The sequence below is a fragment of the Stegostoma tigrinum genome, chromosome 4 (genome assembly GCF_030684315.1).
Source record: "Stegostoma tigrinum isolate sSteTig4 chromosome 4, sSteTig4.hap1, whole genome shotgun sequence".
NCBI classification, from domain to species: domain Eukaryota; kingdom Metazoa; phylum Chordata; class Chondrichthyes; order Orectolobiformes; family Stegostomatidae; genus Stegostoma; species Stegostoma tigrinum.
This window is the reverse complement of record NC_081357.1, coordinates 27,573,349-27,597,898: the sequence shown is the minus strand read 5'-3', so window position 1 is coordinate 27,597,898 and position 24,550 is coordinate 27,573,349. Positions and strand designations below refer to the sequence as shown.

At 39.7% G+C, this 24,550-nt stretch overlaps 1 protein-coding gene across 10 annotated transcripts in view; it reads left to right on the top strand.

The window, feature by feature from the left end:
• sobpa (sine oculis binding protein homolog (Drosophila) a) overlaps positions 1-24,550 on the top strand; it is a 338,847-nt gene that overhangs the window by 290,098 nt on the left and 24,199 nt on the right. For 8 of the 10 annotated variants that reach the window (XM_059645243.1, XM_059645246.1, XM_059645244.1 and 5 more), the window contains one exon: positions 1,054-2,761. In XM_059645243.1, the coding sequence (XP_059501226.1) occupies positions 1,054-2,761 (1,708 nt within the window). Of the gene's footprint in view, positions 1-1,053; positions 3,024-24,550 lie in introns of all 10 variants that reach the window. The other 2 variants (XM_048530431.2, XM_048530428.2) reach the window with 1 other exon arrangement.

The following is a 24,550-nucleotide window of genomic DNA, read 5'->3' as shown; positions in this document are numbered from 1 at the left end:
TTTGTCCAGTTATACCATTATCTGGGATCATAACAGATTCAATTTGTTAAACATATACTTTCTCAATATTATCATTTTGGAACCTGTCAGTGGGGATAAACGTAGAAATGGGGACTAGGTGGTAACTTACTGTGATAGACAAATCACCTCTGTAACTGGCAGCTGTTGCTATGGGTATTACAAGATTTTCACCTCTCCCCTGACCCACACCCTCAGTGTAGCCAAAGCTAGGTTCTAGATTTTGGGAAATGGAGAGATCAGCCTGATACAACTGCTGGCTACTTCAGCTCCGCATTCCACTCAAAACTCAGTACTCTGATGCTTCTAGCCTTTCTGTAGGCCTATTGAGAAACAGTGGCCTTAATTTGTCAGTTATTTTACAAATGGGAGAATACCGGCAATAGTTGGAAAGTTATAAATGCTTTGCAACACTTTGCCACATTAACGGTGCTATACCAAGGCAAGCTGTTGTTGATAATCTTAGTCAGTTCTGGATGTGAGTTTGCTCGCTGAGCTGGAAGGTTCGTTTTCAGATGTTTCGTCACCATTCTAGGTAACATCATCAGTGAGCCTCCGACGAAGCGCTGGTGTTATGTCCCGCTTTCTATTTATAGAGATATACATATATATATATATATATATATATATATATAAATAGAAAGCGGGACATAACACCAGCGCTTCACTGGAGGCTCACTGATGATGTTACGTAGAATGGTGACAAAACATCTGAAAACGAACCTTCCAGCTCAGCGAGCAAACTCACATCCACAACATCAACCTGAGCTACAAATCTTCTCAAAACTTGCTAATCTTAGTCAGTGTTTCCAACAGTTAGAAAAAGACCCATAATCAACTATTTCAAATTGACATCATGTGATTTAAATAGATATCAAATTCACTCTATTTTCAATGAAAAGATATAGTGTCTTTAAATGATTAATCTGTTTAGGCAATTAAATAATATTAAATACCTACATAATTACAACAAACATCATGTTTGTTTTGGAGTGGCTATATTTTCTAATGTGCTTTCAATTGTTCTGACTACAGGTATGTGACTGGTGCAAGCACATTCGGCATACAAAAGAGTACCTAGACTTTGGAGATGGAGAACGACGGCTACAATTCTGCAGTGCAAAATGCCTCAATCAGTACAAAATGGACATATTTTACAAAGAGACACAAGCCAATCTTCCTGCAGGCTTGTGTAATGCTGGGCATCCTCCAGTGGAAAATAAGTCTGATAACCCAGGCGTGCAACTACTGACTCCAGAGTCTTGGAACATGCCACTGTCAGATGCTCGGAGAAAGGCCCCATCTCCTGTGGCACCTTCCTCTCAGACTCAAGCCCCCATCCCTTCTGCATCTGCTACTCTGTCCCCATCTGATCCTGCCACTAGTTCTGCTGCCAAAATTCACACCCCCATCTCGAAGGCAGTGGTTGCAAATGAAAGCCCCAATATTGCACCAATGCAGCTTCAACAACCAGCCAATATAGTGCCTCCAGTGGGTGTCCCTCCAGGTAATCCCTCTATGGTCATGACTAACCGAGGTCCTGTGCCTCTGCCAATATTCATGGAGCAGCAGATGATGCATCAGATCCACCCATCATTTATCCGAGGACCCCACACTCCAAGCCCTAACAGCCCTCTGCCAAACCACATGATTTCAGGGCTTGGTCCTCCGACAGGTGGCTCCAGAACTATAGGTCCTAATTCCAGCCCCATGCATAGACCGATGCTCTCGCCACATCTTCATCATCCATCTACACCCACAGTACCAGGGAATCATCAAGGGTTACTCCCCTCAGGAGCACCCCTTCCTAATGTTTCCTTTCCACCTATCAATATGCTGCCAAATGGCCACATGCATATCCCGCACCTTTTAAACTTTGGGGTGCCATCACTTGCTCCTTTGGTCCCCCCTCCAACGCTTCTGGTCCCCTATCCTGTAATCGTTCCATTGCCTGTGCCAATTCCAATCCCCATTCCAATTCCACACACAATTGACTCCAAATCTACCAATGGTGTTTCCAGCAATGCTGAGAGTCTCATTCCAAGCACTTCTAACGATGAAGATGACACGAAAGAGCCAAGTAGTTCATTGACATCGAATAACTTGCAGCAGAGGCCTTCCAAGTCTAGTAAAGCCTCAGCTAACTGCTCAAGCCATTCTTTGAACCAGCCAGCCATACTTCTTGACACCAGCAGGAGTGAGGTTGTCGATCTAACAGTCAAGCCTAATGGTCCAATTAAAAGTGATTTTTCTTATGCTGACACGGTAGACTTTCCACAAGATGGAGTCATAGACTTGACTATGAACCATAGAAGCAGGCTTAATCACATCGGTCATAGGCCTTTGCATCCTTCTGTGAAACTTGAGAACGAAGGCAGAAGCATTGTAGATTTGACTGTTTCTAGTCCGGATAAGCGGAACTGTCTCGACCTTAGGGATTTTCCTGATTTGAACCCTATTGAATCAAAGGTGTTATCTTGTAGTGATTCCTCCCACTGCAGCACTGTCCAGCTAAATTCAGGAAGCTCAGGAGGTGACTCTGATTTAACACCTTGTAATCTGGTTATGAATGGCACAAAAAACGTGGATGGTTCCCACTGCTCAGAAGAAAGACCAGACCAGCAGCAGCTTCCACCGCCACCACCGCCGCAGCAGCAGCAGCAGGAGGAGATCGCTGTCAACGAGCTGGAGTCAGTCAAAGAAAACAACTGCACACCAAACTGTCAACTGGAGTTAGAGGCAGGTAAGAAGGCCTCAATTGAATCACCCCTGGGTGGGGTGGACAAGCAGGATGTAAATCACAATCCTGCAGATGAGGACCATGCATATGCCTTGAGAGTAGTTCCCAAGACGGGCTGCTTGATACAGCCTGTGCCAAAAGCGACTGAAAAGACTGCCATAGCACCCTGCATAACCTCAACGCCAGTACTCAACACAGGGCCCGAGGACAGTGAACCGCCACTGAAACGCAGATGTCTCCGGATTCGAAACCAGAACAAGTAAAGGTTTGTTTTGAAATGCGTTTACAAAAAACCTGAAGGCAACACATTTGCAATACAAAAGAAGATACAGTCATGTCTGACCTTTACAACAATGAGTATTTCAAAAATGGTTAATTGTAATGTTAACAAAAACAAAAAAAATTAGGCCAATTAGCACAACGTGTTTCCTCTAACAAGGCTTTATCCATCCAAATTGGCAGTGGCTTTTGTAGTTTTACAGATAGCTTGCTGGTGCTAAAATCAAGAGATCCAAAACATGCCTTCCACAGGGGCACTACTCTTTGATACTGCACTGTCTTGGCTATGCTAAGTTTGGCGTACTTCATTTTAAGCTCAGAATTCAAAGAAATGTCCTCTTTTATTTACCTGATAAAAATGAGATAATCACTCAGTTTTAAGTGCATTAATGATATTTAGATGTCTTCCATGATGCAATTCTGACAGGACACAAATAGTGCACACAGTGAATTTGCCCTACACATACTTCTGCTAGGCAAGTTTATGACTGTTGTGGTCATAGGTGGCTGGTGGTGGGGGAGAAAGAGAAAAATGAGTCCTTGTTCTTATGAAGAAGACAGTGATTTCCCTTATATCAGTATCAGAAAACTAAAAATAGCAATAATACTGCTCTAAGAAAAAAGTTACTAAATGCTTACTTATCGCTGGATTCAGGTGGGTAACTATCACTTTCTGAAAGAGCTCTGATTGAATATGTTAGCAATCATAAATATCTAGATTTCTGAAGACAGTTTTCCTCTTCCAAACAACTGCACGATTTGGGGCCTCCCAGGGCTAAATCTGAACTGGCAACAAGAAAAACAAATGAGAATTTTTTGATGGCCAGCAAGTCTCCATCAGGAAAAAGGTGTCATAAAATAAAAGTTGAAAATGGTTTGGTGTAATTACATTTCCTTTTCTGTCCATATTGGATTGAAATATGTGTTGAATTCCTTAAACGCTCATCATGAAAAATAAAAAAAACGCTTGTACTAAAGTAGCACTTTGACTACAATTGGCTCCTTTTGAGATTATGCAGATTTTGTGGTCAGCGATGAGCTAACAATAGCCTCAGATGATTTCAAAGGAAATCCAAAAAGATCTAGTGATCACTGTGGCATTGATATTCTTGTCTTAATTTTCTTCCAGCTTTACCTGTAGGGAAATCGGCAATAATAATGTCATTGCGCAGGCAATGTAGCCAATCATATTGAAGAATTCTCAAAGACAGCAAATCACTGAGCACAGATTGTCATTTACTTTTTAATCATTTCACAATGAGTGAAATAATGATTGGGACATGTACATGTGGTGGTGTGGTGATAATGTCACTGTACTCATAATCTAAAGGTCTAGTCTAATACCCTAGGAAAATGGATACCAACCCCACCATGGAAATTGGTGAAACTTAATTTTAATAATTTTAAAAGAACTAGAATAATATTGGCCACGAAACTACCATCTGGTTCAATAATGTTCTTTAGGGAGGGAAACCTTCCACCCTCACACATGTGACTGCAGACCCCCAGCAATGTGCTTGACTTTTAGCTGCCCTCTGAAATGACCTAGGAAGCCATTCAGTTAATGAGAATGGGCACCAAATGTTGGTCTTGCGACTGATGCTTACATTCCACGAAAGAATTAATTTTAAAAATGGAGATTGAAATAGAAGTTGAAGAAATATTTTCAATAGGAAGGTGACACTTTACACAAATAAAGTTTCATGGGTAAGAGAGGTTGTTGTCAATAATTATGACTTAGTACACCAGCTACATCTCTTGCGGTAAGGATTTTTGTCATGAGGCTAGCGATGTAAAAGGTTCAAGTCTCTGTCAAGTGAACTTGTTTCTAAAACAAACATAGGGAACTGCAGATACAGTAAATCTGAAACAAAAACAGAGATTGCATGAGAAACACAGCAGGTCTGTTGACAGCATCATATGTTGAGAGAAAAACAGAGTTACCGTTTTGAGTCCAGTGACCTTTCATCAAAGGTTAATGTTTCAAGTCCAGTGAGCCTTTGTCAAAGAGTCACTGGACTCAAGATGTTAACTTTGCTTTTCTCTCAACAGATGCTGTCAGACCTTCTGTGCTTCTCCAGCAGTCTCTGTTTAAATTAGTTCCAAGATTTTCTTCGATGTGCTGTTAAATAGTGCACCCCACGGACGGACTGAGAATCACTGACTTTCACTTTAAACGGTATGCGTCTAGATTCCAGATTTTCTGCCAGTTTTACTCTAGTAATGACATAGTTTTGCTACGATTGAATGCACAAAATCTAGGTCAATTAATTGAATGGCTAAGGAGATAATGGACTGGAGAAACCAGCTGTTTAATTGAAGGGACTGAATTGCGAGGAAAAGTGACTTAAGTCAGGTGCTCTCCATGTAAAGGAGATGTGCCATGAACAAGACAGAAGGGTAGTATAAAATACAACTTTAAAGTAATTACCAATATAAATTACATATGTTTGCATTTAATTCCAAAGAGGGCTATTAGAATTCTGCTGAGTGAATAACATTCCCAGAGTCATGAGTTCAAAGTGAGAGGAGGAGAGTTTAAGGGAGATATGCGTGGAAAGTTCTTTATGCAGAGGGTGGTGGGTACCTGGAACGCGTTGCCAGTGGAGGTGGTAGATGCAGACACGTTAGTGTCTTTTAAGATGTATCTTGACAGATACATGGATGGGCGGGGAGCAAAGGGATACAGACCCTTAGAAAATAGATGACAGGCTTAGACAGAGGATCTCGATCGGCGCAGGCTTGGAGGGCCGAAGGGCCTGTTCCTGTGCTGTAGGTTTCTTTGTTCTTTACTTTGTTCTTTACACAAAGGAATTTCTAAGAGCAACACTGCTACAAATCTGAAAGCGGACCATAGTCCTAATACACTGGAGAATGAGCTTATTGCCTTGAGGGAAACAGGAACATAGCTGCTAGGTGAGGACACAGAAAGTGAAATGGAGAGTTTTCAAGCAATTGAAAACACAAACATATCTTCCGTACAATTTACAGAATTTTGTTGGTTGTGAATGGACTTGGGTGGGAAAACATTATTGGGATGAGAATGGAGGCTATGAAAAGTTACAGTAATAATGCTACCCTTTTGACGATAAAAGCTGCACAAATGGGATCAGGAAGCTGTTTCAGCCCGGTATCCAAAACCATTGTACAAATCAGAAAACGTGGAATAAATGTATCACCAATTAATTGATCTTTTATGGCACAAATTAGATCGGCTCTGATCATAAGACATAGAAGCAGAAAAGATAAGTAGGCCATTCAATCCATTAAGTCTGTTCTACCATTCAATGAGATCATGGCTGATTTGATAATCCTCAACTTCACTTTCCTGCCATATCCCCTTTTATTTTGACCCTCTTAATGATTACGATTGGCTATCTCATATGTGCATATACTTAATGAAGCAGCCCTCTACTGGAAAGAATTCCACAGAATCACTATTCTGTAGGGGAGGAAATTCTTCCTCATCATTGTCCTAACTAGGTAACTCCTTACTCTGAGATTATGTCCTCTGGTCCTAAACTGTCCCACAAGGTGTAGCAATCTCTCAGCATCCACTCTGTGAAACCCCCTAGGAATCTAATCTCTCATGTCTCTAAACTCCAATGTCACCCCGTCCTGGGGTAGCCTCCTGGAAATCATGCCCTACTATTCCCGTGGGCAGAGGAAAAGACAGGAAGAGCAGTTTAGTGGTCCCTGGTTCACTGAGATGATCCTTTTGGCTTGTCAGGATATGCTGCTCTTTAATTTTCCTTCTCCAGGTACTTAAACTTACTTGCAAGAAAAACAGGGTAAGTGGTTCACATTTACGAAGTCTCTGACATATTGATTAAGACCACACAGTTTACAGCAGCTAATGAGGGGAAATAATCTGGCTTTCTTCAGGCTTGAGGTTTTAAAACTGCAGAAGGAGGACAGCTCCTCCCTTTCCAGAGGTCCGATGATTTCTAACTGATTACTCTCACACACAAGCTGTTCAGCTACCTGGGAGACAATCATATAGTTGTTGGCAAGTAGGAGGCCTTTGCCATTAACAACTGGTTACCAGTCCCCAGACCAGTCAGCTACATGTTGCTGGCTGAATCTCCATTGTATAAACTGCAAGGCTCCTGCTAATCTGCACTAAACCTTCCCTCATTGCTTTAACAAACAATTGTGTAATCAGCACTCATAATGAGTGTCAGATAATTTTTAAAAAGTGCTGCAATCCTTTCTACAATTCTTGGTTTATAAATCAGTCCATTTTCCCATTTTCCATTTTATAGTAAAATAATGAAAGCCAAAGCACCATTGAGTACAGACCCAATCTACTCAATCTTTCCTCATCAGAAAATTTCACCATATCTGGGATTTCTATCGTGCCTCCAAATGCTAGTATCCATTCCCTTACGTAACGTGGCCAATACTGTTCGCAATGTTCTAGGCCTGGTCTGGCTAGTGCTTGTATAGTTTTAGCAAGACTTACCTACTTTTATACTCTCTTGCCTTTGCAATTAGTTCTCCTGTTTGCTTTCCCCATTACCTGCTGAACTTCTACACCAGTGCTTTGTGATTTGTGCACATGGACTACCAAATGCTCTGTGCTACAGCCTTCTGTAGCCTTTCTCCATTTAAATAATTATATTCCAAAAGCCATGCCTTTTGCCAACTAATTTAATCTAGGTCCCTTTGTAGACTCTTTTATCTTTCCACTTGTATTTGTGTCATCTAAAAGCTTGGCTATGACACATTCTCCTCTCTTATCCAAATCATTAATATGTTTTCTAAACCATAGTTGCATCAGTACTGACCCATGAGGCACTGTACTCCTCTAGATGCAGACTGCCATCCTGAAAATGCCTCTTCTACCTCAACTAACTGTTCGCAAATTCTCTATCCATGCTAAAGTATTGCCATGCACATAATGGACGACTGACATGTTAAATAAAAACCAAAAGAGCTATGGATGTTGTAAATTAGAAACAAAAACAGAACTTGCTGGAAAATCTAAGCAGGTCTGTCAGCATCTGTGAAATCAGAGTTAACATTTCGGATCCGGTTCTGAAGAAGGGTCACCAGACCTAAATCCCTATTCTGATCTGTCTCCTCAGATACTGCTGGACCTATTGAGCTTTTCCAGCAATTTCTGTTTTTGTTTCTGACTAATTAAGTAGCCTATTTGTAGTATCCTATCAAACACCTTTTGGAGATCCAAATATATTACATCTACTGGTTCTCCTTTATCTATCCTGCTTCTTACTTCGAAGGATAAATTTGTCAGGCCTGATTTCTCCTTAATGAAGCCATGTTGGCTCTATGTAATTCTGCATTTCTAAATACACTGCTACTACATGCATTATAATAGACTCTAACATTTTCCCAGCAAATGATGTTATGCTGACTGGCTTATAGTTACTTTTTCTTTTCTCTTCTTTCCTTTTTGAGTAAAGACGTTACATTGGGAGTTTTCTGGGGATTCTTGAACATCACTACCAGTATATTGACTATCAACTTTTTTTTACTTTCACTAATATTTTAGGATCTATTTCATCAGGTCCAGGGGATATATTGGCTTGTAGACCTATTGGTTTTGTAGGATTTTCATCATCTCTAGCTATAGTTATTCAGCTTATTTCCTTTGGTGGAAACCTTTTTGAATTCCAACAAATTGAGATCTTTTTACCAGTATCATAAGCATAAAATCTAATTGCATTACATTATTTAAATAAATCACAAAGCAATTGCAGTGTTACATTTGGTGAAACTTTATATGGCATGTAATTAAGGATCAGAGTTTGGTACCATCTCTCGTACTTCTGAAATTTATGGTTTGTATTTTGAAATGATTTGAATTATCCGTGACTTTAATTAAGTGGCATGAATAACAAAGCAATGTAGAAATTTATTGTTAAGAAATTGTGCTCTATGTACGGGTCAGAAACATTCACTTCTAAAAATAACTCCATGGAAACCTGTATTCTATTACCAAATCACCCTTTATTTACATGTGCTCAGTACAAAGACTCTGACCAGCTAGCTCAGAGCCAGTCCTTACAGTCAGGAGAATCCCTGACCCACCTTTGTATATCTGTCAACCACGACTCCCTGATTTAGACTGAGTTAAGAGCCCAGGGAACTCAGTGAACCTCATTCCAATCACCACACCTTCTTCAGATAATTTGAACTGAAGTTATTTAAATTACAAGAAACAGTGTTTTACTCATTTGCAGTTTTGATAATAATGAAAACAAGTGACAATTTCACAGCCTCAAGGCTGAATAAACCAATTAGCTTAACATGCATCAAAATATTTATGTATTGACTAAGTAATCTGGTTAAAAACATGCTAGCATGTAATAAGCAAATTGTAACAAAAAATAGACATAAATTCAGCAGGTGACAAGGAGGTTGCAGGCATTATATTAAAAACTGTATGGTTAAATGAAAACGGTTTTGAAATCAGAAGCATTCCAATGTTAGAGACACCAAAGTACATTTAAACTTAATAATTTCATTACTTCACCATGGACTCGAAACTGTACTGCCAGACCTGCTGAGCTTTTCCAGCAACTTTGCTTTTGTTCCTAATTTACAGCATCCACAGTTCTTTCAGTCATGAAAACTGGCACTTTTTTGTGTCAAATGACCTGTGTCAATGTTGCCCACTTCAGGGAATTATATGAAATTTTAGAACATATGCAAACTAAATGAGTAGGTGATGCACTTTGAAAGAATTAACGAGTCATGGGAGTACTCAATGAACGGCAGTACACTAGGAAGCTCAGAGGAGCAGAGAGATTTTAGGGTACTTGCTTCTGAGTCCATAAAGGCAGCAGGACAGGTTAACAGAAAAAGTGTGCCACAGCTAGATACGGCAACTGCTCTGCCCAAGGCCACATGAAATTGCAAAAAATTGTGAATGCATCCCAGTACATCATGTAAGCCAGCCTTCCTTCCACTGACGCCATCTACACTTCCTCTTGCCTCAGGAAAGCAACCAAAATCATCAAAGACCCTTCTGACCCCTGTTATACTCTCTTCCATCAGGCACAAGGTACAAAAGTTTGTAAGCACATACCAGCAGCTTCTTCCCCGCTGTTATCAGACTTCTGAATGGACTTTTCATATATTAGTGCTGATCTTTCTCTGCACCTTCCCCGTAGCTGTAATACTATATTCTGCATTTTGTTCTATTACCCTGATGTACTTACGTATGATTTGTCTGGATAGCATGCAAAACGATACTATTTTGCTGTATCTCGATACATGTGACAATAATAAATCAAATCAAATTAAATCAAAAGAAGGCATATGGGCTTTATCAGTCATAGAATGGATTAAAAGAGTAGCAGACAAAACGAAAAAAAAGGTACAGAAAATGGAAATCAGAAACAAAAACAGAAGTTGCCAGAATTGCAGGTAATGTTGGAGCTGTATAAAACTTGAGCTACAGCTGGAGTACTTGTGTGCAGTCCTGGTCATCTCACCATAGGAAAGATGTGATTGTAGTGGAGTCGGTGTGGTGGAGATTCACCATGATGTAACCTTAGGATGGAGCAGTTTAGCTATGAAAAGAGGCTGGATAAGCTCAGGTTGTTTTCTTTAGAGCAGAGAAGGCTGAGAGGGAACCAGAATGAGGTGTACAAGATTATGAAGGAAAGAACAGGTGGATACAAATCAGCTTTTCCCTTTAGTGAAAGGCTCAATAACTCAGGGGCATAATTATAAGAATACAGGCAGTAGGTTTAGGGAGATTTGGGGGAATTTTCCTTTCACTCAGAGGGTGGTGTGAATCTGGAATGCACTGCTTGGGATGAGTAACTGAGGTAGGAAACCTCACATCTTTTCAGAACTATTTGGACGAGCACCTGAAATATCATCACATTCCGAGCTATGGCCTAATGCTTGAAAATGGGACAAGTGTAGATTGAGAATAATTTTTGTCAGTGCAGGCTTGATGGGCTAAAGGGCCTCTTCTATATTGATTGATTCTTTGTCCGTACGGACGTATTCTGTAAACATAAATATCACAACAGTGGAGGAATTTCAGTTTTGCATTGCTGTTCCCACTTCAAACAGTGTCTGTTGCAGTGACCTAGCCCATCCAATTTGTATCTGGTAGTCTGATTGTAAGCACTGTTTGCAGAGTTCTTGGCTCAAGCTGTAGTGGGAGAAGCTGTAGATGAGCTGGACCCAAGAGTGTATACACATGGGATTTAGCCTGCAACAAGTAGCTGATTGGTCTGTGCACTAGTGATAATATTAAGTGTCGGGACACTTGACGTCAAAACATGCAACACTGGTTTTTAGTTTGATCTTTTTCTTATTTAAGTACACAGTAAAAAGGCACAATGTTTAAATATACTCTTCAGGACAGAGCAAGTGGTAAATGGTAAGTGCTACTGTCACACGCCCTCGCGACTTCTCCCTGTGGAAAACATATACCTTTCAAATGTACATGACTCCCCAATCCATTCCTAATTTTTTATTCATACATCCATCAAAGCAAATTACACTGTAATATTTTCTAGCGTGCTTTAAAAGTAGACAGTACTTTAATGAAGTTTTTATTCCTACCAATTCTGTTTGTACATATTTCTATTTCAGCAGCCCTTGCAGATCCCCTAAAGTCAGAGCACAATGAAGAATATGCAGAAATTCTTTAATGTACTTGGTGAGAATAGTTTTGGGACCATCCCTCTGTGCGTTAAGAAATAATTGTTGCATCAGCTGAAACTTCAATGTTTCTAAAAAAAAACTGCAGACTATCAAAATGGGATATGATGTCACATCTGCGGTTCCAGGGTCCTGGAAAGCATAGGTTCAAGAAAGGACCTTAAAATGTTTAAGAAATGAAGAATGTATAGTACCTTAGGTTTTCAACTTAGCAAAAATCATACAATATTACAAGATGGTGTTTCTTTCACAGGGCTATATATTAATCCCATTCCTCTGCTTTTTCCCCTCTGTTCTTTCCCCATATGCCCATGTAAACGTTGCCCCTTTTCAAATAAATACCTAATTCTTTTTTGCTATTGATACTATTTACTCTCTTTCAAGGCAGTGCCTTCCAGTTATTTTAAAAAAATCACTAAATAAAACAGTTTCTCTCGCCCCCTATTTCCCCTCTTTTTTTTACCAGTTATCCTCAGCCTAATTATTATCTGATTATTAATCCTTCTTCCAATGGAAATAGTTTCTCTCCATTGACACTGTGCAAAGCTTTCATAATTTTGAATAACTGCAGCCAATCTCCCCTGAAAGTTATTTGCTGTTAGAGGAAGTGTCTCTAATTTATCCATAATAACTGAAGTCCTTCATTTCAGTAACACTCCTCTGCATTCTCTCCAAGAAAATGAGGAAAGTTCCAAGGATTTCTGATAACATTAAGAGACTTCAGGACATAAGAGTGAAAGAGTGTGAAGGTTCATGGTGAGAAAAGATCAGCTATCAGATGACAAGTTTTACTTCCTTTTGTTGAGGGATATATCAGGACATGTTTGAGAGCAGGGCTAAAGTTTCACTGTATCTTGAATTATTTTTTATTCTTTCATGGATATGGGTGTTGTTTGCTGAGCCAGCTTTTGTTGACAATCCCAAGCACTAGGCCATTTCTGAAGCTGGTTAAGAATCAAATACATTGTTTTTGGTCAGGAGTTTCATGTAGGCCAGACCAGGTAAAGATGGCAGATTTCCTTCTAGTGAACCAGATGGGTTTTCACAATTGGTAACAATTCACGGCCATCATTAAACTTCTAATTCCAGCTCTTTTAAAAAATTCAATTCAATTTCCACCATCTCCCATGGTGGGGTTTGAACCTGGGCCCCTGGAACATTGCCAGAGCTACTAGATAACTAGCCCAGCAGCAATGTCAGCCACCATGCCATCACATCCGCAATAACTGAGTGTGTGGAATGGAATTGGCCCGTAAGTGGAAACTGCCTTTTTGGAGGCAAGTTTTATGACAGAGGAGAGGAAGACGTTTGATTTTTTTTGCAAAAAAATAGATTAACATTCAACAATGAAACTGACTCTAAGTTGTCAATCATCAATAGCTTGTATGAGGAAGAAAAATGTGTCCTTACTCTTCTTTCTTGGACCCTGCTTATGCTCTTCTTCCCACAACATACACAATTCCATTTTGTACCACACAAAATACTTGAAGGGAAAGAAAATTAGAAGCCTATGGTGAAAACTCAGGGGAATGGATTGCGTTGGATGACTCTATCAAACAGCCAACATTGACATGATGGGTAGAATGGCCTCCATCTATGCTGTGTCATCTGTGATTCAATTGAGTTGAAGTTAGGTCACCTCACTTCTTCCAACATCAATTCCAAGCCAAAGATTTTACACACGAGTATTAGAATCAAGAAAATGCAAAGGGAATTTTCTTTGACAGAATGAATGTAATACATAACTTGAGTTCTTCCCCCACCCTCATCCTGCAGCCCAACATTTAATTCCACTGTCTACTATTACAGTAAATTGTATTAAACAGGCAGGTTAGCTGTCTGCTATGGTTTGACTATATGTATTACAGTATCTGCAATTGCTATCTTTCAGTTTCTACTTGCTAAATGTAAGTTTTGTGACTACTGTTAACTAGTATTTCACTATTTTAGCAAGTGGCTATTTTACTGAGTGAAGTGAGATTAGATCATCTACTTACATTACACAGCAATGTACTGAAGGTTGTTGTATTGGATTTCAAATGTGGAAACAGGCCATTTGGCCTAACTAGTCTAGTCCAGTGTTTATGTTTCTCACAAGCCTCCTTGCACCCTTTCATCTTCTATTATCAAGTTCATTAACAAGCCCTTGTTTTACAGCGACTGTGTCTTCAGTCTTTCCTAGTAGGTATAATCTCAGAGTTGTGGTATCATATACGTAAATTTGTTTGGACATTCTCCTTCATGTCCTTCCCGTAATTTGGAAGCCTGAATTTTGAATAATAATCTTAAGTGCTGGGGAATCCAACACATTGAGATGGCAAAACAATTTACATGACATTAGCCACAACTGAACAAGAGCTGGGCATGCAGAGCATGTCATGTGTATAGTTATTTCATCGTTACAATTTGTGGTGATAATTTCTAGCTGTCTTAATATTTCCTGCTGCATGGAGAAGTAGAGCGATGGATCTCAATGAAGGTGTATTGTCAGATGTATATCAAAACTCAGAAGAAACAACATAAGCAAATAATATACAATGGCCCTGTGTCATGTAGTGACCCATGCATCTTCCCAATACATTCAAGTGTGCACCCACAAGTCATAAAAGTTACAATTCCAACAGATAATTTGACTCACCCACTTTTTATGTTATTTACATTGCACTCGAGCAAATAACTTGAATCACATTTATCCATTATGTTTGGATTTCAGTTTGCTGTCTTCCCTTTATCCATCAGTCTAATCTAATCTCGAATGTTTACACAATTTCTGTCATTAACTTTGGAAGTTAAAGCCATAGCCTTGCAATGCCACAAAATTTCTCCCAAAGTTTCTGTGTTTAAAATCACTTATATTTAAACTTGTATTGATTGCTCCTCATTCTTGGTCCCATAGCTACTTGAAATAATCTGCCTTTATCGACCCAACCTCTTCCCTTCATTTAGTTATTATTGCCTGTGTGGAGGTGGAAAATGTGTGGTCATATTAAGCAGAATAAAGATCTTCAAGGTAATGTGATGCAATGGTTTCCAACTCAACATTTCCCCATGTCAAAAGTATTACATACACTAATATACCTCTGCATCACAATTTCTTTCATATCCCTCTTACTTTCAGCAACAATTTTAATTAAACATCCCCTTGCTATAGACTCGGAAACAAGAGAAATGTTTGTCCCTACTTACTCTCATTAGAAGTTCCTCATTATTCTCAGTCTTATTTGTTTCAGTAGATGTAGTCCATACTCAAATCTATCCTCAATAATTGTTTTCTAGTCCTCCTGTGACTTTGGTGAATCTGTGCTGTCCACATTTTATTCATTTAATGTGAATTCTATACTGGGGCACCCAAAACTTCACTCCTGGTTTTACTTAACTAGTGTTTTGCACAAACATCTTTAACGCACAAACATCTTTAACGTCATACCTGTGACATTACACACATCAAGTACTTCTGAAAAAACACGTATTTCATTGAAACTTTTTGTTGTACACTCATCAGGATAATTGCAGGGACTACCAATGCAAAGTAAAAACAACAGAAGTTGACAAGTGGACTCTGTTTGTCGAGACAATGGCATTAGGAATACACCAGTTACCTGATAACTGATAGTAGCTACTAAACTTCTTTAAACTTTAAACCAGGTAGTCTGATAAAGGAGATAGCAAGAACTGCAGATGCTGGAGTCAGAGACAACACAGTGTGGAGCTGAAAGAACACAGAAGACCAGGTAGCGTCAGAGGAGCAGGAAAGTTGACATTTTGGGTCGGGACCCTTCTTCAGAGTCCAGAATCCAAAACATCAACTTTCCTGCACCCCTGAGGCTGCCTGACCTGCTGTGTTCCTCTAGCTCCACACTGTGTTGTCTCAGTTTGATAAAGGAATTGCCCTGAACAATGAACCAGAATGTCTGTGGGTAAGTTGTAACAGGTGCTATGTCAGTAAGTATTTTTCTGTAAAGAACAGTATGCACCAGCCTGCAAGCCCAATTGCCAATCCTAAATTGATTGCAAGCATAATTCTTAGAATACACAGGATTATTTAGCACAACTTAATATATCATAGAATCGCATCTAATGGTGGACACCATGTTTCAAATTTTGCAAATGTGAACTGGTTGGGTACAGTGAACACTCTGCCTCCTGTGAACAGCTGAAGGGATATGCTGTTTGAGATGAACCACCAGTCATTGGAATGACAGACTGTATACTAGCATCACAACTGCAATGAAATTCATATACTACATTACTCATTTGTGTGGACGGAAGAACATCTGTTTGGATTGCTGACAGCACTCTGTTAACAGCAAAACAGGTTAACTGTGACTCTGTGATTGGAAAATATTTGCAAAATTATCCTGAATATATAAAGAATTATGCTCACAACTAATTAAAATTGCCAGATGGGCTCACAGTATGGCACACATGTGCATACTGTGAACTGCATATGTTACTCACAGGCCCCTGTTTTTTGCAGACTGAAAGACACTGCACTACACTTAATAAAAGGTGACAGTAATAAGAGATAACAAAGTGTGCAGCTGGATGAACACAGCAGGCCAAGCAGCATCTTAGGAGCACAGAAGTAATTCTCTGTTGTATTTTTTTTTAGATAATTGCTTTGAATAACAGAGTCAATTTGCCTGGTTTAAAATTCAACAAAGCTTGGCAGTTCATTGTCAGTCATCATCTAACTTTTCATATTCTCCATGGCAATGTCTCTGCCAATCAAAGTTCACTTGTCAACCAATCAGCTTATGTTGGGAATTCGAGTGAATTTTCCAGATGTGAGCACGATGAAAAGTTTCAACAAAATTTTATTACAACCTAAAATATTGTCAACTTTTTCTGATCCAATTTATTTTCACTTCCACCTGAGTGAATTACACATATTTTCAGAAAGTAAGGAGGCATGGGAGTTAGGTAAATTTGGCTGTCTGGATACAGAATTGGCTGTCCAATAGAAGACAGAGGGTGGTAGTAGATGGAAAACATTCAACCTGCAGCTCAGTGACCAGTGGTGTTCTGTAGGGATCTGCTGTGGGACCTCTGTTCTTTGTGAGCTTCATAAATGACTTGGATGAGGAAGTGGAAGGATGTGTTCGTAAGTTTGCCGACGACATGAAGGTCGGTGGAGTTGTGGACAGCGTAGAGGGCTGATGTAGGTTGCAACGGGACATTGACAGGATGCAGAGCTGGGCAAAGAAGTGGCAGATAGAATTCAACCCGGAAAAGTATGAAGTGGCTAAACCACACTTGGAATATTGTGTTCAGTTCTGGTTGCCTCATTATAGCAAGGATGTGGAAGCTTTAGAGTGGGTGCAGAGGAGATTTACCAGGATGCTGCCTGGACTGGAGGGCACGTCTTATGAGGTAAGGTTGAAGGAGCTAGGGCTTTTCTCATTGGAGCGAAGAAGGTTAAGAGGTGACTTGATAGAGGTGTACAAGATGTTGACAGGCAAAGATACAGTGGACAGTCGGAGACTTTTTCCCAGGGCAGAAATGACTATTACAAGGGGGCATAATGTTAAGGTGATTGGAGCAAGATATGGGGAGATGTCAGAGGTAGATACTCTACACAGAGAGTGGTGGGTGTGTGGAATGCACTGCCGTCGGTGGTAATGGAGTCAGATACATTAGGGACATTTAAACGACTCTTCGATAGGCACATGGAGGATAGTAAAATGTAGGGTATGCAGCATAGTTTGATCTTAGTAGGATAATAGGTCGGCACAACATCGTGGGCGGAAGGGCCTGTACTGTGCTATTATTGTTCTATGTCCTATGTGGACCTTGAAATTTTGCCATGCATCCACACTTTTCAACATTGTTCGATTAAGAGGGCTGAATCTTATTTTAATTTATAGCCTAAGTCCAAGTTGCATCAAGGTTTTGGAAGGTTTGAAGCCAGAGGCCTTGCCATATCTTACTGAACTTTCCTTGCTAATGACCTCCCAAGTCCCAATGTTTTCACTCTTAGCTGATTTGTGCTCCTCTTACTGTATTCTATTCCCAGAATAATTTGCCAGTGAGCAGATATCCAGGAACTAAGCAGCATCTGTACCCCCATGTTGGTGCACCTTGACAAGCACTGTCAGGCTGGAGCCACCTGCACAGTTTGCATTGAATATGACAGGCAGGGGAACATTAGCATCCTGTTTTAAAGGCAGGGTCCTGGAGATCCTCTACAACAACTAGCGCTGTCTATCGAGAATTTCGCCATGCCCCTTGTGAAATGTGTAGAAGACAGAATGAGATGATCTCAAAGTCGATGCCACACTTGTCACTTGATCATGCATAAATATTGCCATAGCCCACATCACTCACACCTTCTAGGATTACACTCATCCTTTCCCCTCCCATGGCCTTGCATTGAGCAACATTGAATTATACGATCGCCTGTCTGTCCACTCCACAAATTAACATTCCAATTTGGAGCAAGGCCAATTTTGATGGTATTAGACTGGAAAGTTGATTGGAAGAGGCTGTTTGCAGGTAAAAGGACATCTGACAAGTGGAATGCTTTCAGAAGCAAGCTAACAAGAGTTCAAGGTAGTATATTCCTGTTAGTGTGAAGGGCAAGGCTGCCAGAAGTAGGGAACACTGGATGACTAGAGAATTTGAGGTTCTGGTCAAGGAAAAGAAGGAAGCATATGTCAGGTATAGCCAGCTGGGATCAAGTGAATCCCTTGATGTATGTAGGAGATGTTGGAGTACACTTAAGAAGGAAATCAGGGGGTCCCAATAGGGTATATGAAATATCTTTGGCTGATAAAGTTAAAGAAAATCCAAATAATTTTTGCGAGTGTATTATGGGTAAAAGAGTAACGAGGGAGAGAATAGGGCCCCTTAAAGATCAACAAGGCTGGCTCCTTGCGGAACCACAGGAGTTAAGTGAGATAGTGAATGAATATTTCACATCAGTATTTACAGTGGAGGAATTACATGGAAGTGACGGGACTCGGGGAAATAAATAGTGATGTCTTAAAGGGTCCATAATACCGAAGAGGAGGTGCTGGATGTCTTAAAAAGCATAAAGGTAGAAAAATCCCCAGGACCTAATCAAGTACATCCCAGGACATTGTGGGAAGTTATAGAAGAAATTGTGGTGCCCCTCTCAGAGATAATGTCTCATCAACAGCCACAGGTGAGGTGCTAGAAGATTAGAGGGTTGTGAATGTTGTACCCTTATTTAAGGAAAGCTGTGAGGAAAAGCCAGGGAATGATAGACTAGTGAGCCTGATGTCAATGGTGGGTAAATTGTTGGGTTTCTTAAGTAACAGGATCTACATGCATTTGGAAAAGCAAGGACTGATTAGGGACAGTCAGCATGGCTTTGTGCATGAGAAGTTGTGTTTCATAAACTGGATTGTTTTTTGAAGAGGTGACCAAGAAGATAGATGCAGGCAGAGCAACAAACATTGTCTACATGGACTTTAGCAAGGCCTTCACCAAGGTTGTGCATTGAAGAGTCTAGGCCCGAAACGTCAGCTTTTGTGCTCCTAAGATGCTGCTTGGCCTGCTGTGTTCATCCAGCTTCACATTTTATTATCTTGTGCATTGTAGACTGGTTAGTAAGGTTAGATAATACGGGATCCAGGGGGAGCTGGCCAATTGGATACAAAATTGGTTTGATGATAATAGACCGAGGTTGGTGGTAGAAGGTTGTTGTTGGTCATTTATATAAACTATTTGGGTGAGAATATTAGGAGGCATGGATCGTAAGCTTGTGGATGATGCCAAAATTAGTGGCATAGTGGGCAGTGAAGAAGATTATCTAAGAGTACAACAGGATCTTGGTCATCTGGATCAGTGGGCTGAAGAATGGTAGATGGAGTTTAATTTAGATAAATGTAAGTCGTTGCATTTTGGTAAGACAATCCAGACTTACACAGTTACGGTAAGGTCCTGGGGAATGTTGTCGAACAGAGAGATCTAGGGGTACAGGTAAGCAGTTTCTTGCAAGTGCTGTTACAGTAGGTAGTGTGGTGAAGAAAGTGCATGGCACACATAATTTCACACATCAGAGCAGTGAGCACAGGATATCATGTTGCAGCTATACAGGACATCAGTAAGGTCACATTTGGAGTACTGCGTACATTTCTGGCGACCCTGGTATAGGATGCAAAAACAATTTACAAAGATGGTACCAAGACTGGAGGGTTTGAGTTAGAAGGAGAGACTGGGACTTTTTTCCCTGGAGTGTAGGAGGCTGTGAGGGGCATAGATAAGCGGAATGGTCAAGGACATTTCCCCAGGGCAGGTGAGTCTAAAACCAGAGGGCATAGGTTTAAGGTGAGAGGGAAAAGATTTAAAAGGGACCTAAGGGGTTACTTTGCACTCAGACAGTGATGCATACATGTATGGAATGAACTTCTAGAGGAAATGATAGAGGCAAGTACAATTTCAACATTTAAAAGACATTTGGCCAGGTAAGTGAATAGGAAAGGTTTACAGGCATATGGGCCAAATGAGACTAGTTCAGTTTAGGAAACCTGGTCGGCATGGAAAAGTTAGGTCAAAGGGTCTGTTTCTGTGCTGCATTACACTTCGACTGTGTTAACGAACATTCATAGATATTTTGATATATATCATAGATATATATATTCATAAATGATCTTTTCTGATAACCAAATCCCCAACATCTGTGCCATCAGAAAATTTTAACTGTGTTCACAGTGTCTAAATCATGATTATGTGTTTCTCTCATCTGTGTATACCAGTGATCTAAAATTAAATCATATGAGGTAGTTCGAAAAGCCATTGATTTTACCATTTCTTGGCAAAATTCTCCATATATGGATAACAACTTATCTGGCCTCTGTCCTGGATGTATGCAAGTTATATACTCAGTTAACATGAAGTCCAGACCTGTCTGGTATTTACTGTTTGAAGCAAGCTTGTCTCTGGTGAATTCATTAACATTTGATCACTGTCCTGGGCAGAAATAAGTTAGTTCCAATTGTAACTGAGTTGATGTCTTGACACGTCTTCTTGACGATCTCATTAATATTTATAGTGTGTATTTTTTTAAGATTCAAATTTGAGAAATAATTGAGCAAAAGCAGCAACCTGGAATGCTGACCATAATAGGTGAACATGATTGTCATTTTAATGCCATATCAGAGAAAGAATTTGAATTTAGATAGCACCTTTTGTGATCTCGGGGTTGCCCTTCACATTTCACAGCCAATTTTGTTTTTTTAAACTTTTGTAACATAGGGGAATGCATTAGTCAATTAGTTGACACCAAGATCCTACAAACAACTCCACGAACAATGCAGATTATTAATTTTGTTAGTTTTGGCAAGGGAAAGTTATTGTCAAATCACGAGTGTAGCCCTTCCTGCTGTTCCTTGAAGACTGCTATCTTGCATATGAAAGGGTAGACATTAGTTTAAAGTATTGTTTGCAACATCGCTTCTCGGAGTGTGCATAATCTAAACCAAAGCCCACTTGTGGATACAGCGCTTTGCTCATCCTCAAGCTAAACTTTTTAATGCAGTCCTAGAAACTGAACCTTTTACTGACTTCAAATAGAATGCTGGGCGCAGTTATATCTAAAATAAATGTAGGGGCATAAGGAAAGCCAGTTAACAGTGGATACAGCCAAGTCATGGACAATGTTGCACATCACATTAGGTGACTGTCAACAATATACCCTGTTCCACTCAACGCAGTTTAACACAGGACAGTTTGAATTAAGACAACATGTCTGTATATCTACATTACTTCTTTCCAACAGGGAACTCACAATGTTATACAAAAAACCCACAATTATAATTGCCCATATTCCGATGGCTCAGGTCTCTCCTTCCCATCCTTCTGACCTCACTGAGATTTTACACTTTCCTCACAAACATTGCTTTTGAGATCAAGTTACAAATGTTCATAATTTATATTTCTCCCGATTCCATTTAAAGCGCAGCTGTTTAGACAGTTCGTGTTCATGTTTCTGATATTGTTCATTTGGGATCTTAACAGAACAATTTCTCCTATAAAGCACATAACATTCAAAGTAGATGCAAGCAGAGCAGCTTCTGATAACCTGCAGCAAGATACCTGGATAATGGAAAGCCCCCTCGTCAGAACTCAGCAGTAATGATTACAGTTTAGCACTTTAACATGGAGCTGCTGAGCCACTTGTAAATTGCAGTCTAGATATTCCAGTTTAAAATCTTATTGCTTCGCAGAACCCTGATAATGGAGTTACTGTATACGGTAATATGGCTTCTTCCATCCTTGTCCACCAACCTCCCCACACCCCCTACTTCTTACCCGCAAATCTGTGTACTCAAAAATAACCTGGAGAGAAAATCCCAACAATTGAGCATCATTTCTATCATTGAATAGACTGGCAGATAGGTGAGGAAGCCATTATGTGGTGCTGACTTCTTGGCAAAAACCTACCCTGAAACATTCAGGTAATGGCTTATATTTATGCACACAGCAACAATGTAGAAAAGTGTGTAGAGAGAATTTGCTGGTTTGCAGTTTGAGATCCAGTAGATTATTTCTTTCTAAACCATCCTGTCTACTTAACTGAATAAGAAGTTTGGCCAACAATTACAAATACTCTGACAATTTTTTTTGCAATCCCTATGCTGACCCAGAAAACAAACCGCATACACCATTCACCACACTTACTAAACCTTCTATGGGTTTTTGCACTGAAAGTTATAAATGATTAGAAATCTAAAGCAGAGTAGCATCTTCTGCAGTAACTCTGACTGTGCGAACAGGGCAAGCAACCTTGCGTTTAATTAAACAAACAGACTGAAGAATTTTTACTGAACAGAATGTGAACCAAGGAGTATATGTAACAATATTCAATTCAAATGCCAAATTATCTTCACAAAACAAAATAAAGTCAAGCAAAAAGATATATAGAATTAATGTGAAAAGCGAGCTTAACAAATTGTTTTTACGTTTTTAGCATCTTCAATACTTAACATTTAAAGGAACGAGACTCCACTTTGACAGCAATTCATGTTCAATATAAGAGAGGTGGTTTGACAGTAATTAAGCCTCGAGCACCATTTAAAAATTCACTTTACTTTGGCATTTGAATGCACCAGACCTAACTTTTGTTCTGGCACAATTAATGACCAGCTGCTTTGTAAGTGCAGCAACTCCATATTATTGCTTGCATTTGAATGCGGAGTCTGTAGTTGAGTTTTCTCTGGAGAAGTAGGACAACTCAGGAGGAACTTCCATATCTCTGTATTTATGGACATGTCTGCAGTTGCTGGAAATTGTTATCAAAATTACTCTTTGAGAAAAGTGAATAATGATAGTCTCATTATCTTTTAACCTCAAAATCCAACTCAAAAATGTAGCTCAATATCCATATTTTAGTTCTTCCTCATTGGTAATCAGGATGGTGACATAGATGTGGACTTTCACTCCTGAATTGGGAAATTTTCAGCTTGCTGCACCGTCTCAGGGAGAAAGTACCAAATGCCAGGATCTTTGTTATGGTAATGTGCGGCAGTCTTGCCCACCTTTCCAAGACACAGGTCAGAGACAGGCACAGACTGCCACACGCTGAGGTGATCTGTAGAAAAGTCACACTTCAGTTCACTGGGACTTTATCCAGCTTTGCTGTTAAATATTAGGCCCCCTAGCCCTGGTCCCTCATACACCCATCCCTGTGCCCCTTACAGCCCTATGCCAACCTCTGCCACCCACACTAAATACATTTAAATCCATTCATAGAGTCATTCAACATGGAAATAGATCATTTCGCCCAACTTATCCATGCTGACCAGGTTTTCCAAATTAAACTAGTTTCATTTGTCTGCATTCAGCCATACCCCTCCAAACCTTCCTTTTCCATGTACCTGACCAAATGTCTTCACATGTTGTAAGTGTACTCACCTCTACCATTGCCATTTATCTATCCTGCTGGTTACCTCCTCAAAGAATTCCAGTAAATTTGACTGGAAAGATTTTCCCCTCATGAAACCCATAGGAAAATACAGATGTCAGAGGGAACCCATCATGCTGGGATTGTTAAAACAAGATATAAATGACAATGTGACCATCACGCATCATATACGGTTTGATGTCAGGAAGAATTACAATGATCACAGTGTCTGACTTATGTAATTATTTTGGACTTTTTTTTTATCAATCCCTGTAATAGGTTGATGTCATTCAATGTAAGAAATCTATATAAGTAATGGGGTCCACAAAGAACAATTTTGTTTTTGGTTTCCTCAAAAGTAGCTTCAGTTTAGTTACAGCACAAGTGCTTGTATTAAGGATCCTAGTTTTTGACTGTGCTTGGGAATACACCACATGGACAATGATAGGAAACATTGCCTATTTGACAATCAAACACTATGATCAGTTTTGACAAGGCAAGATTTCACGTCCAGCAATTAGATAAATGCCCAATCACGACACTGAATGTTGAGAGGTAAATATTGACTGGATTGTCAGGGAAATGTGCTTCTTAAAAGTGCTGCAGTCTTCCGCATTCATCCGAGCAGGATTACTGGAGATTGAATACAGCACTTTAATCAATTTACCTGAGGGAATACAGGGATGAGGGAAGGATGCTAAATACTGTACAAATTGCTTCTTGCTAACTGTCTGAAAAAAATGCTATTTTGTATTATCAAAATACCATTTAATTTTCTGCACAATAGTATTTCTTTCCCTTTAACATATAGTGATTTTGTATAATTTACCATCTCAAATAATCTGCTAATAATGGAAAAAGTCATAAAGCGTGAAGTGCTAAGTCATAAGGCTTTCTTAATCGGTTGCTAGGAGTATTATAAACACCAGAAATATTCCTATTTACAACCTACACTGCAATAAAATCCCAATTTTATATGAAAAATATTC